We start from the raw sequence: 13,946 nt of genomic DNA on the forward strand, positions 1-13,946 counted from the left end.
TTCAGCAATGCAGAGGATTTCACCATAGCTCTGAGGCTGATGTCTGTGAGCTGATGACACCCTCTATCCCAATGCTCGTATAGCCCGTACCAACATGGTGTATGTCAGCTTGAGCCACGGACATGTTGTATGGGGAGGCAGAAGAACAGTGGTGCTTCACTCAGGACTATCTTTGCCCCTGGAATCTGAGGTAATAAGCTGAGAGATACTTCAGGATTTTTGCCCAGCACAATATTTTATCTTTTAGTTGCAGTCATGCTAGGCCCATGTGGTGGGCAGGACCTTTCGGGTATGCAGGGAGATATTGTCCTCCAGTTATAATCTGCTTCAGCTTTGCACAGAGAAAACAATCCAGAGTGGCTGAACCCCACTGCCAGCATCACAAAGAGGGCAGGCAGACCACCCAGCCCCATCCCTGCGCCTTAATGAAGTTCTTATCTGCCCAGGCCTACCACCCAGCTCTGTCCTCCAGTGCTTTCTAGTCTCTTGACATCCTCATAAAATTTGCCTTACAAGGCTATTCCAGTTCATATTGGCAGGAATCATCCCCTAAATCCTTCCTGCTTTCTTCCTACTTCCATGAAGTAGAAGAAAACTTCAAAGGGAGAGACATGACATCATATAAATTTATGCCAATTTAACATTACTGAGGGAACTCAAATGGGAGTCTCCACTCCTAAATACAGGTCCACAGCCTCTTTCCAGTGTTTAGGAGAAAAAACCACCACCACCAAAAACAATACAACAACAAAAAGAGGATGTAGCATGTACCACAGTCGTTTAAACCCCAGTCAATCAGATGCATTCGCACCATAGTTATTTTTTCTAACCTGCCTTAGAAATCCCATACATATATATATACATATAGCTACACATGCACACGAATGCATAAACATACTCTTCTCCAAGTAATGGGCACAATACCTGTTCTAGGTCTGCTGCTGTTCTTTTATTTTCTCGTGTGGGACCTTGGTACGGTAGAATGAAGAGCTCAGCAGATGTGGGCAGACCGGGGACCACTGCGACCAGAATATGCTTGCTTGAAATACCTGTTGCCTGATACATAGACAATGGAGAGATAAACAGCGGGAATGGCACTGAATGCTGACAGCTTCTTTGCTAAGGCATCACAGTACTTATACAAATGGTACAACAATGTATCTGGTGCAACAGGGAGAGTCTTGTTAAAATCCCCTGCAGGTAAAAAGTCAGAGATTAATAATTTCCTTATTTAAGCTATTTTACCATGTTCTCCAGTAAAATATGCAGGGTCCTAAGGCAACGGTGATAATCAGACATGCTAAAAGGAGCTCCTAAATCAGTTGCATATGCTATGATTTGCTTTGCCTAAATAGAACTGTTTTAAAGTTATCTGACTATCCCAAGTTAGTCCCTGAGGTTCTTCATTTAGTCAGGGGTAAGAAGGTGCATGTCAAAGGGCAAGGTATGTGGGCAGAATTGCACTCTAGAGGTGTGATTAGCCAAAACATCTTCAGATTCAGGGAGATTCAGGGAGAGGGAAGATGATGAATCAAGTTTGAATCCCAAAAGCCAAACAAATTCTTGTAGTTCATATCCTGGATCAATTCCACAAGTTAATGAGGACCATTTTTTTTCTTTAGGTGTTAAAGATTGTATTTATCTGCAAATTTTTCTTGTCTTGTTGAATAAAAATCTTAAGTAACCAGTTTAAACCCAAATCCTCTTCAACACAAATTAGCCAAAAATTCATCAAAAAGAACCCCACAGGCATCACTACCAAGGTCATCTCTGGTCATGGGCTTCAGCTGCTGTTACCATGACATTACACAATCAGACTGTGGTGTTATTCTCCAGAAAAGGAGCTAGTTTGGCCTTCAGGAAGTTTTATGAGCCAAAAGAAGGAGAAACGTAGTTTGCTGAATCTTCCTCCATTGCCTCTTTGTGTTATGGATTATCCAGCAAATGCATTTAAATCTCAAGGTTTTGATTTAAATCTTAAGTTTCCAAGCACTGAATTTAGTAGGTCACTTTTAAAAGAAAAGTGCCATCAGATGACAGGGCAGACCACAGCAACCAGATGCAGCACGGAGATTCCCCTGCAGTCAGGACGTGAAATCCTCTCAGACATAATTGGACCGAAAACTCATTAATTCTTCTCCCCTGTAGTTGAGGAGCAAAGACTTAGAACAGCTGCTCGTTGAAGGAAATGATGGACAGAGGACAAGGAGTCAGTGAAACTGATTACACATCGTCATTGCCTGAGCTAATTCTGTGGCTATCCCATGCGTGACTGCCGACAGCTCAAGGAATACCCTGCGGAACTGTGAAAAGGGAACCCTTCCCCTCCACTGCATGCCCAGGAAAGGCATGCGGTTTTGTTGCTGTTGGGTTTTTGAAACAAAAAACTATAGCAATATAAAGGTGTCATATATTCTTTCCAAGTATTCTGTGAAGCCAGGGTTTCCATTATTTGTGCTTGCCTAACAGGTTGTTTTAAGATGTCCGGAAAAAGACACAGTATTTCCAGTTAATGGAAAGTCTTCATTTTCTGAGGCAGGGAAGGTTTGGTTTTTTTTGTCTGGAAGCTTTTGGCTGTTCTACTCATTCTAATCTGTTCATCTGTGTCTTCTTCACCAAAAGCAGGAGAAGAACTCAGAAAATCAATGATGTGAGCAAATAATTAAGATGATAATGCAAACCAGGATATTTTGTGATAATCTGAAATTACCCCTACTTAGAAAGAAGATCAGATTTTAGTAGAGAACTATAATTTCTTATGCAGAGTTTTTATCCAAATCTATGGTACTCTGTAACAAGAATGTAATACTTTAATAAAAGTTCATAAAAATTCTATAGCACAGCTATTATTTCCTATTGAATAATTTAGTTATTCAACTCATTTTTATACAGTTTACTTAATTGCTGTAGAAATCTATTGGTTTTATCTTCAATTTTTACAGGAACTTCTCACAAAGGCTTGTTTAAGGTGAATCATTTAGCCACATAAAGAGGGATAATTAGCTATCAATTTTTTTTTTACTCAAACAACAAAAAGACTCCTTGTGTTTCCCCTGCTCTGCTTTTGGAATGTAGCCTTTGTACTGTAGTCATATAATCCTTTTTTTTATGGCTTGATTTTGTTTTATTAAGTTGTTTATATTCTGAAAACTCATCCTGAAGACAAATGGATCCTTGAATACTTGATACAGGCATAAATACGTCAGAAGAACAAGCTCCAGAAAATGTTCTTTTTTTTTTTTTTTTCCTTTTCTCCTGCCTTCTGAGGAAACTGAAGGAAAAAATCTCAGAAATAATCCAGACAAGTTTGTGTGTACCTGATTAGTGCACTGTGTCTTTCCAGTCTTTTTGCACAGATGATGCCACAAATGAACCTGCAAGCCTGCTAATAACATCTACAAGCCTTGAATCTGTTCAAAATCTGAGTAACTTTATTTAAAAAAAAAAAAAAAAAGCAGAAACTCTTTTTCAAACTGTTCTTTTCACTATTTTTCTGCTCGGATGCAAAACCGCAGCTGTGTCTTCTAACTTTTCTTAGCCTCTCAGTTTGAAATCTAAATCTTCAGCCACACAAGAATATTTTTATGACATTCTGTTCCACAGTTGAAGAAGGAACTTCAGAGCTTCTCCATAGTTTTGACAGGAAAAATAGCATCCAACCCTGTCCCATGAACCTCATGCTATGTGAAAGACATAAAGCCCTTACTGTGGTGCTCTTCTCTATAGTAAAATTTGTTTTCTTTTTGGTCTCCTAAGCTTCCTACAGCATATTTGTAATTCCATTAGAATAACACTACTTTCCACTGCTATAAAAGAAGTAAGAATTGCTATGCAGTAGGTAAGTCATTTGTACAGCTATATGTAGGTATAAGTAATGTGTTTTCTATATGCCTTTTTCTCAGAAGTATTCCACATAATCCAATGTCATTAAAAAGAAAAAACTGAAGGCTAACTCTAAGCACCAGATTGTCATAGGATGGGATAATTTCACCTCTCTAAAATTTAGGATTCTGGCCTCAAACACTAGTCTGGCCTGATTTTATAGTTGGTAGAAGGAGAGAGACACCTTGAGAGAACAGCTGATTTGGTCCTAATGTAGGCACAAAACAGAAACAAGAATCATTGTAATGCAGGTTATGCACATTGCTTACCTCCACCAGAGCTCTCTGGACTACTCTACTGATGTCTCTTCTCCACTCTGGGATATCTGGATTGTATTCATCCAGGTTTGGAGAGAATGATAACCGCAGGGACTGAAATTGCTCTGCAGATACAATGACATGGTGGTGAGTAAAGACTGTGAAATGTCTTAGTACCAAATGAATGGGCAGAACATGGTGAAACCTGCTGCAATTCATGTTTTGCTTAATCAATCTGCAGCTGATGCACAGAGTGTCAGAGAATCCAGTTGTGTGTCTGAGAGATTCACTGAGAGACTTGGAGAGTCTGAGAGATTCACAGCTCGAGTGTCATGGAACCGAAAAGGGTGATTGGTCCTTGCTTCAACAGACGAATAGCAGTGGAAAAGGAGCTGTGCAGGGAATGTAATTGAAATACTACCTTAATCTTGACTTCTGAAGTAAGCAAACCCTGTGAAAGAAGCTGTAATTGTACTGTCATAGACATGCCCCTAACACTTGAAATCTTAACTGGAAGGAAGCAAAGATAAAGGTGAGGAGAGGACTAGCCTTCGAAAACATACTTCTTAATCTCTGTTACTGTTAACAGGGATGCCCACACTGATCGCTAAGACCATGTGCTTAGCATAAACAGCTAAAACTGGGATTTGCAGTGGTTCTTAGACTGCATCTACTCTATATGATAATTGTGTGCCCTAACTGCTTCTGAGGCCTGAGTACAATCTCAAATCAGTACAGATTTCTGTACAGAACTGCAGCACACAGCGTTGACTTATCTTTCAAGCTAAGCAGCTTTTGCATGAGTTAAGAGGCCTCTACTGGCCAAGAAGGGGGAAAACCAGCTCACAAAACAACCTAACATTTTGACAATCATATAGGATGACCAAATAGTGATAGAGTAGATGCAGAGGGCTCCAGGAAGGAGGTCAATGTTCTGCAATCATCTCAGTCTGGACTAACATCAGCCTTCAGAGATGCTATGCTGAACAGATAACACTGGAACCAAGTTTATAATCTCACTCAAGGCATCCTTGAATAAAGATCTCATGTAGCTCCCAGCTAACCTGGCTCTCTAGCTCTTGACTATGGATAATCCTATGTGAAATGAAGGGGGAAGAGCTCACCATACACAGCAATAGTCTTTGTATCCTGAAGAATGGTGTTTCCTGCTGAGACCTGAACGGTGATGGTGTTCATCCCTTCCACAGAAAATGTGAATGTGATGCTCCCTTCCAATGTGATCAGTGGCTGCAGACATATCAGAAAAGCATAAATTAATTTGGGTGGAGAAGGAGAGCAAAAATTAGTTTGGCTCTCTAGCCTATTGGTATGGTTTAGGGAGTCAGTTCCAGCTTGGAAACTTAAGACATAAAAGGCATCCTGTGACATGAAAGCTTATATTCTGGAGAGGGCCCAGGAATCCAGATGGGGAGGCCCTTCTGAACCTGACATATAGTAGTATAATTTCCAAAGGAGCCTGATGTTATTAGCCTGATGTTATTCAAGAAGCACTTGGACAACGCCCTCAGAGGTATGTTGTAAATTTGGGGTTGTCCTGTGCAGGGACAGGAGTTGGACTTGATGATCCTTGTGGGTTCCTTCCAACTCAGGACATTCTATGATTCTATCCCAGTATTCCCTTCCTACTTAGTGTGCTGGCTGTTCTGGATCCCATGTTAAAGTGTCCAGCTTTGCTGCACTCCCCAGAGAGGCCCAGATCCTAATATGAGAGCCTGCAAGACTCACTGCTCAGGTGTCACACTTCTTTCCCAGATCTAGCTCTCAGTGATTTGTTTAAGGATGGTCAAGGAGGTCGTGACAGAACGAGGAGGCAAATTAAGATTTCTCAGTTGTTCTCCCATGTTATCCTTAGACATGGAGGTGTCATTTTTGGAAAGTGATGGCATTTACAGACGACGCAGAGCCCCTCAGCTTGACTTGCTGTGCCAACCAGTTTATCAGTGAGTTGCGTCCCCTTTCAGCAGTCTCTGCCCTAACTTCTGTTTTCACTTTTAATGAACTCTGGGTGAGATCTTCAAAGCACCCAGTATTAAGTAAAACTCTGTTCCCATTGTAGTCTGTAGTAAAACTCTCACTTCAATGAGAACAGAGTTAGACCAACTCTGATCACTTATGAGCTTAGCAGATCAGAGGGAAGGTTAAAAGGTGACAATCACAGCCTGTACATACCTCTAGGGGGAGATGATTTCTGATAGTACAGAGAGTTCTTTAATCTACACACAAAGGCATAACAAGATCCAACAGCTTGAAACCGAAGCTAGAAAAATTCAGACTATGAACATAGTGCATGTGTTTAATGCTCAGGATAATTAGCTGAGGGGAAAGAGTTGGGGGACAGGGTAAGAAAGAGAAGCAGTGAATTCTCCATCAGCTGAGGGAAATCATTAATGCAAAACAACAACAACAAAAAGTCAGGTTCTGCCTCAAGCTCAACAAAAAGTTAAATAAAGCAGAAAGTACTGATCAAACCCTCTGACCTGCATTATACAGAATATAACCAGGTGCGACTGAAGGTCCCTCTTGACTCTACAAAATCCATGAGAATCCCTCCCCTCAGAAACTAATTAGGGTCTCTTGGTACTTCGGCCAAAAAGATAAGTAAAATAACAGTTATAATGCCTGTGCAGATTTACCAACATTGCAAGCATGAAGACAGCAGATGTGGTACATGCTGTTCTTCTATCTGAGCAGAGCCCAGAGGCAGGGAGGTGTGTTGGGAACCATTTTATCCACCAGGAGCACATGATAATAAGGCCTTCTTGCACATGTGGTTTGGCATAGAGTGTAGGGGCTCAGGACTGGTCTCAGCATATTCAAGGGGAGGCACAGAACTGATGGCAGTCTCTTCCCTTATTAGTCACCACAGAAATGAGGTCTAAAATCTAGGGCTATGTAAAGTCAGTTCTAAATATAAAAACAGCTTAATTTTGAAAGGTTAGTTTCCTTAAAAAATCCCCAAACCCTCAAGTTTTTTGTTGTTGTTATTGAAGAAGGAATGGTGGCAAAAAACCACACTAGAAACTTTTCCAGATTTTGGTTCACTATGTCCCCTTTGGATATAAATGCAGGGAGAAAGCTATTGGCAATTTGCATGAAACGGCAATAAACCCTACAGCTAAGTCACAGCAACAAACACAAAGAGGTTCTTACATTTCGACATCGGTATGTCAAAGAACTATTAAGTCTCTTGGTTTCTGGTTTATAATTTTCTTGTGTGTGACACCCTAGAAGCATTCCCAGATGCCTCTCTCCCTCCCTTCGCAGTCAGAGACATCCTTCAGGATTATTTTGATCTCAGTCCATAGGGAATACAAACCTCCGTGTTGTTCCCAAACCACCAGACATAAGTAAGTGTTCCCACTTGGCTTGGCCACAGTACTGCGGTGGCGTTGACCTCCTTGTTCTTTGTGGTGACGAATGGCAGAGATAAGTGAACATGTTCCAAGGGGCCTGCAGAGACAGAAGCAGCAGGTGAGTCTTCCCTCTAACTGAAACATCAACCTGGGGGAGAAGGGAACTGAGGGGATATCCATTGGTTTAGGGGGGAGAAGTCCTCCAAATTACTGTGGGGTATCACAGTTAGTTTCAGCTTGCTGCCATTTCTAGAAAGGAAAGCTTAAATCTGTTCCTTACAGAACAGGATTTACCCCTGCACCTGGAGCTGAAAAATTTAGACTCTCCACTGCAAGAACATCATATAGTCAGGGACTTTATATATAATTTTAAAAAATAGGGGGAGAGCCCTGTTATGTGAATATGTCCTTCACTGGGAAGGCATAAGAATGTGCAGGACAAATGGCTTCGGTGGACATGAAGCATCTCTGCTGATGCAAACTGCTATAATTTGGTGAACTTCAGCAGTGCTGTATCTGTATCTGCTGAAAATTTGAAGGCAGCTATTCACTGAGTGCCTTAATTTTAACATTACCTTATACTCCTTTCTTTTTTTCCCTCAATAAACTGTCTTATTTCTTTAGTATAAGCAGAACATAATTCATTTGACAAGTGACATTATGCCCAGGGTTACAAATTCCCCATCTTCTGGAGACAGATGGGCCATTGTTGTTACAACTTATCGTATAGATTATTTTTCAAAATGTGTTCTGACTGTTCACTTTAAGAACCAAGCTATTGTCCTGAGAGTGACAGAGAAAGAAACCCCAGGTGACATGGGAACATGGGTTTCTTAAACAAATTAAGGCCACATCTACACGTCCTACATCTGCAAACTCCCCAATGATGAGAAGCAGAGACTACAGCTTGGGAGGATCGATTGCATTGTCCATATGGAGCTGAGATATATTGCTAGAGGATATTAAATATTTCATGAGAGGATTTTCAGGACATATCCCATGCATGTATCACCACTTAGACCTTGCTTTTTAACCTAAAGGTACACCACACATTTGGAGCAAGCACTCTGTACCCCTATACAGCACACAAAGGTAGAGAGATGTGGAAAAATTCTCCTAAATCAGACTGCATAAATAATGGCAGCATAAACAGTTCCTGAGTCATTACTGAAAGGCAGCTTTCTCCAGGATGTAGACACAGCTGCTGCTTAACCTGATGCAGCCCAATTAAGAGTTATCCATGATCAGACTAATCAAAGTCTGCTATAGACCAGACCATGGTTTCCTTTTATAATCAGCAGTTAACGCTCTTCTTGAAAATTCATGAGAAGACAGAATTCCACCTTTTTGATTTTAATGCATTCCCCTGCTCAGACACATCTCCATGACTGGGCCGTTCCTGCTCTTGGAAAAACCCTGAGACCTGAAAAACAGCAGTTTCCCAGGCTAAATATTTTGCAGCTTTGGTATCCTTTGGGATATTTGCCAAATACCAGCCCTCTAAAGGAATAAATTTCCTAACACCTGATGTGGTGACAGCTGTGACAATGGAGCCATGTAAAGTCTAATACATGCCAACATAACAAGCACAGCTGCTCTGAATGCATCTCAAATGACCTTGCACTGAAGAGAGTGCCCAGCACCTCCCTGGACCTCCACCATATGCCAGCTGGGAAAGAACATGAAAAGATGGCTCAAGCAAGCAAATTCTGCATGAGTATTTCTGTGCACATAGCTGATGGGTCAAAGTGGCTGAAATGCTGAACTATTATCTGGCCAGCAGATGGGGATAGCTCACTCTGGATAGGCCCTTTGCTTGGCAGGAGACTGCTTTCTCTCAGGTAAATTGGAAGAGAATTCAAGAGAATTCATTTCTGAGCTTCCTGCAGGTCCGTGGACAGTACAGTCCTTCACCTCTCCCAGGAAAAAAACTGTACCAGTCCCAGACACCGGAAAGGGAGAAGCTTCTCCAAAGGTTCACTTAGGCAGGTGATGCTATTCTGAAGCATTCAGATGAACGCATAACTGACTTCTCAGAAGAAATTTTTGACCTGTCAGGACAGTTCAGAGACAGCCTGTTAGCTAGAGAAGCAGTTTATATACAATTTACTTTCCATACACCCCAAAATTCTCCTGCCTTACAGTAACCTGCGTTTCTGGATCGCTGGACCAACTGCAGCGAAGGCACTGCTACTGTGCGCTGGCCCCACGGCGGCAGCAGGATGAGGGGGGCACCGGGTGGAGGCTTTACGCTGATCTTTGAGCTCATAAGCACTGTGGCTCAGTGCCTACAGATTTCCCATCAGCAAGGCTGCTGGCCACTGGTAGGGAAGGGTGTTGAAAGGCGCAGACCTGGCTGCACACGCTCATGTAAATCAACCCTGTAACAAGAGGTCACCCAGTTAGTAGCTCTTCCTAAAACTCTCTGGATGTTCAGGCTTGCACGCTGCTTTTCTGTGGATCTTAGCAATACAGTGTGCGGGTCTATTGTAAGGACAGATATTTTTACAAAAGTCCCCAAAGGCCAAGCTCATACGCCCCGAGCAGAATAGTCAGCAGAGAGCTGAGTGGCAATGCAAGCATTTAAATAGGATTTAGAAGCTTTTGTGGATCTGGGTGTTAGGCTCTGGAGGGGACTGGATTTACTGTACATCTCTGTCCTCAGCAAATCTATTGCTAGCCTGAGTGGCACCATGTTCAATCTGCAACTTTTTTTGAAGTCCCTAATTCTTGTCATGTAGAGAAAGGAGAGACATATCCCTTAGGGCTGTCATTTCTCCAGGGGGTCAGGCTCGTATAATCTGGGTCTGGCTGCAATGATCACACAGTATTTAAGTCCTATGCTGGCATTACCTCTGCAAAACACAGAAACATACGCTATTGGTTGCTAAGTCACACAAGCATATCTGAATATGGTTTATTTCTTGTACTGCTTACAAAATCAAAATGGTTCTTAAGCTTTCAGTGTCTCAAGAAAATGGATTAAACCAGCTATAAACCCAAAAGCCACTACGAGTGAGGATGAAGGCTGCACACCTGCCTTCTCCTTCCATTTTGTGGTTGTTGCATGCAAAAGCAGGTGTTGCTTCATGTGGCCTCAAAACTTTGCATATAGGCTGAGGGTGAGGGTGTGCAATGGTCCCCATGGAACCGTCTTATCAAACGGAATGATTACAAACCCTGCTCGCATGAGGCTGTCAGACCCTCCTGCGAAATATCAACCACCAAAACACTCCTCCATTTGTTTCCAATGACCTTTACAGAGAGTAAAAAAAAGTAAAAGGGAAAAAAAAAAAGCCACGGCTCCTGTTGCGCTGACTTTCATAACCAGCAGCAGTGGGAGGGGGATGTCTGCATTCAGAGCCCGCAGCAACTCCTATGATAATTACCCAAGCACACACAGGGTAGAACACACATACTAGAATATGACTCCAGAACCGAAGAAATGACACAAAAGTGTATATACGTCTTTTCTGAGCAGAGGCCCTTTTCTCTACCCTACTCAGGATGATACTTAAATAGCTAAAAGAAGAATATAGATATATATATATATAAAAATAAAAATCAGTAGGTGTCTAAAAGCTGAGAATTTACCTTGATTCGCCAATGCCTCAGCACAGAAGCGATACAGGCTAAGCCCCCAAATCAAAACCCTGAGCTTCACAACAAGCTAATTTATGAATATCATTCTTTTTGCAAGATACTACGAGTTTCTCAAACACATGGTGTGCTGAAGGATTATGTGACATAAAAGTTTGCCACACACCTGGATCTATCAGGATAGGGAAAAATAAATGGTACACTATGATCATGAAGCGAAGGTCTCTTTGAAGGGAGGCATTCAGGGAGGTATTTGCTCCTGCTTCCCTAGTGTTCCCTCATAAACCTCCGATCTCCCACAGCTATGCCTCCCACTGCTCCCGTCTGTTGATATGACAGTGCGCAATTAAAGAGCTGCCCTCTTCCCCCAAAGGGGCAGCTGTTTTCATGCTGCATGAAGTAACTCAAAACTAAAGTTAAAGTATATGGAATGTGCTAAATTATCTAGACAATATGTGGAGTTAATTTGGTAGAGAGTAACTGGTATTTCTGTAATGTTAAGTTTTGGAATTTCCTTTTTTTTCAGTAAATCTGGCACAGAGGCACACAGTTGAAAACATAAATAATTGACAAAAAAAAAACCACTGTAAAAAGAAAACTATGTCCCCAGACAAAATCCACTAGGGATGTTACAAAATGTCAATAACAGATTGACCCTTTGGGTTTATAACCACTTGCTAGAATAAATATGAAAGAACTCATTGATAGTTTTATGCAAGGACTTGAGTTACATTTCAGTTGTAAATCAGAGAGAGCTGAGGTATAAAAAGGTTAAAAAAGAACAGCAGAAGAACAATGTGAAGATAAAATTTTTTCTTGTAATACTCTCTAACACCAAGATTTTGGTTCCTATGACAACAGAAAGACTGAAATGCACTGGTTTCCATTCCAGAGGTGGTTGTATTTGATTAGAGGGCAAAACACACGTACAAAGTAAAAGTCAAGGCTTTTAAAAGTGATTAAAGATCCTGGATGTCTTTGTTTTTCTGAAGTGTAAGCATACTCATGAAGATGCATTTCAGAAAAGGCTGGACGTTCCTTTGAGGTGTTCCAAATCAGACTGCCCAAAATTAGAGGTGGAACATGGTTTAAAAAGCAAATATCACCATTGCCTGTGGCTCCTCTCAGTCTGGAGTCATCTGCTGGACGACAGACAAGCACTCACCATATCTCGTCACTCTGCTCCCAGCTGCAAAGCCCCAAATGCATCTCTAAAGACCAGTAATAATTTTTTAAAGAATGACAGAAGCTAACAACAAGTATGAACATACATACACGTTACGTGCAGGTAGAGGACAGCATTGTCAGAACCCAGGCTGTTTTCCACCAGCACAGTCACTCGGAATATGCCCACGTTCTGGTAGATGTGCTTGATCCCATCTTCTGTTGAGCTGAGATTGGCATACAACACAGCGATGCCATCTCCAAAATCTACCTGAATGAGGGATCTCTGGAGGTCTCCCTGTGGTGATAGAAAAAAGAAAGGGTCAGAATAGACTCTACTTTTCTTTTGAAACACTGGATCGGTGGGGTGACCTAGACAAACTGGATGATAATCAGAAGGTCTGATGCTACCAGGGGAAAAGCGGTCACGTCATCAACTTGCTCAGTGGAATCAGTGGAGACAAAGTGACCCCTCTTGGGGTTGACTCAGCTGCATTATGAAGGGAATGTCCTCCAAGTTGTATGCTGTTGTCCTGCTTTCCTAACCATCAGGGGCAGTAAGACATCTCCCGGAACATATGCTGGCTACTTCCCCTGGGTTCCCTTTACTGAAGAGCAGGGTTGTAATGGGGAGTGGTGTTCATCTCAGGAAGCACTGAGGGCGTGGGTAGCTACTGAGACTGCCTCAGAGTCTTTGGAACAACCCACATTGTTTTTTATGGTTTTTAAAACCATAAAAAGCAGAAAAATAAAACTGGGAAGTCCTCAGGGGAAGGTCAACTATATCAAAGTGGTGGGGTGTCAAAAGAAGTGCTTCAGCCTCACATGAGAACAGCAGCTTACAGCAGCTTATGACTTGCTCAGTGGCCTGAATTAAAATGAGCTGGATTTGTATTTATTTCAGAACAGCTACCAACACTACTGACACTAAGTGGGACCCTCTGTGCCTGCCTCAGAATGGAAGGGCTAATGAATTGACAGAGCTGATTAAACTCTTCTCTTCCTGCCTAGAGATAATCCCAGCAGAGTAGGTTTGTGGTGTAAATCAGACTCCTGGGCTGCTAATCTAGTACATTTCAGAAGTGTTACAATAAATTACAATAAATAAATAAAAATCATGGTTGGAAAACAAACAAACAAACTCCACCACAAACCAAAAGCTGAGGATATGAGGGATCTGTAACCTCCATGCCAGAACAGGAATCAGCTACTGTGAAACAATCCTGAAAGAAGTTTTAACCTTCCACTCCTGAAAATGAATTTCAGCCCTGTGCACACAGCTTTGTCAAACTCTACGTCAGTCACCCAGCCCAAAAAGGCTTTTAAAACCCCAAAGAGGGGAGTGATGTAATTTCCTTATTCTGCTTTGCAAACAAAAAGGAATTATTAAATTTTTTTTTGTTGCAAGCCTGTTTAAAAGACAGAAAAGTGAGTCATGCATGCAAAAATTCCATATAACCTATGTCACATCATACGCTAGAAATACCTGTAAGATATTATGTGTTTTGCCTATGGTAAGCGCAGTTTCTGACAGCTGAATAGTTACACAGCCTACACTGACCTGTGTAACAACTGTGGCTGCTATAAATCCTCTCCCTTTCAGGTAAGATGGAGTAGCTTGTCTTAACTTTAGGCATTCTTCCTCCTTTTGAAAGTCCCCCTCAGTGGC

The 13,946-nt window shown here is 41.7% G+C and overlaps 1 protein-coding gene across 4 annotated transcripts in view; it reads right to left on the reverse strand.

Annotated features, from left to right (window-relative positions):
- SORCS1 (sortilin related VPS10 domain containing receptor 1) overlaps positions 1-13,946 on the reverse strand; it is a 306,065-nt gene that overhangs the window by 17,996 nt on the left and 274,123 nt on the right. For all 4 annotated transcript variants that reach the window (XM_064464114.1, XM_064464113.1, XM_064464112.1 and 1 more), the window contains exons 19-23: positions 12,389-12,575; positions 7,477-7,610; positions 5,264-5,387; positions 4,152-4,264; positions 925-1,056 (exon numbers count right to left, since the gene is read on the reverse strand). In XM_064464114.1, the coding sequence (XP_064320184.1) occupies positions 925-1,056; positions 4,152-4,264; positions 5,264-5,387; positions 7,477-7,610; positions 12,389-12,575 (690 nt within the window). The remainder of the gene's footprint in view (positions 1-924; positions 1,057-4,151; positions 4,265-5,263; positions 5,388-7,476; positions 7,611-12,388; positions 12,576-13,946) is intronic.

This window comes from Phalacrocorax carbo, chromosome 12 (assembly GCF_963921805.1).
Source record: "Phalacrocorax carbo chromosome 12, bPhaCar2.1, whole genome shotgun sequence".
NCBI classification, from domain to species: domain Eukaryota; kingdom Metazoa; phylum Chordata; class Aves; order Suliformes; family Phalacrocoracidae; genus Phalacrocorax; species Phalacrocorax carbo.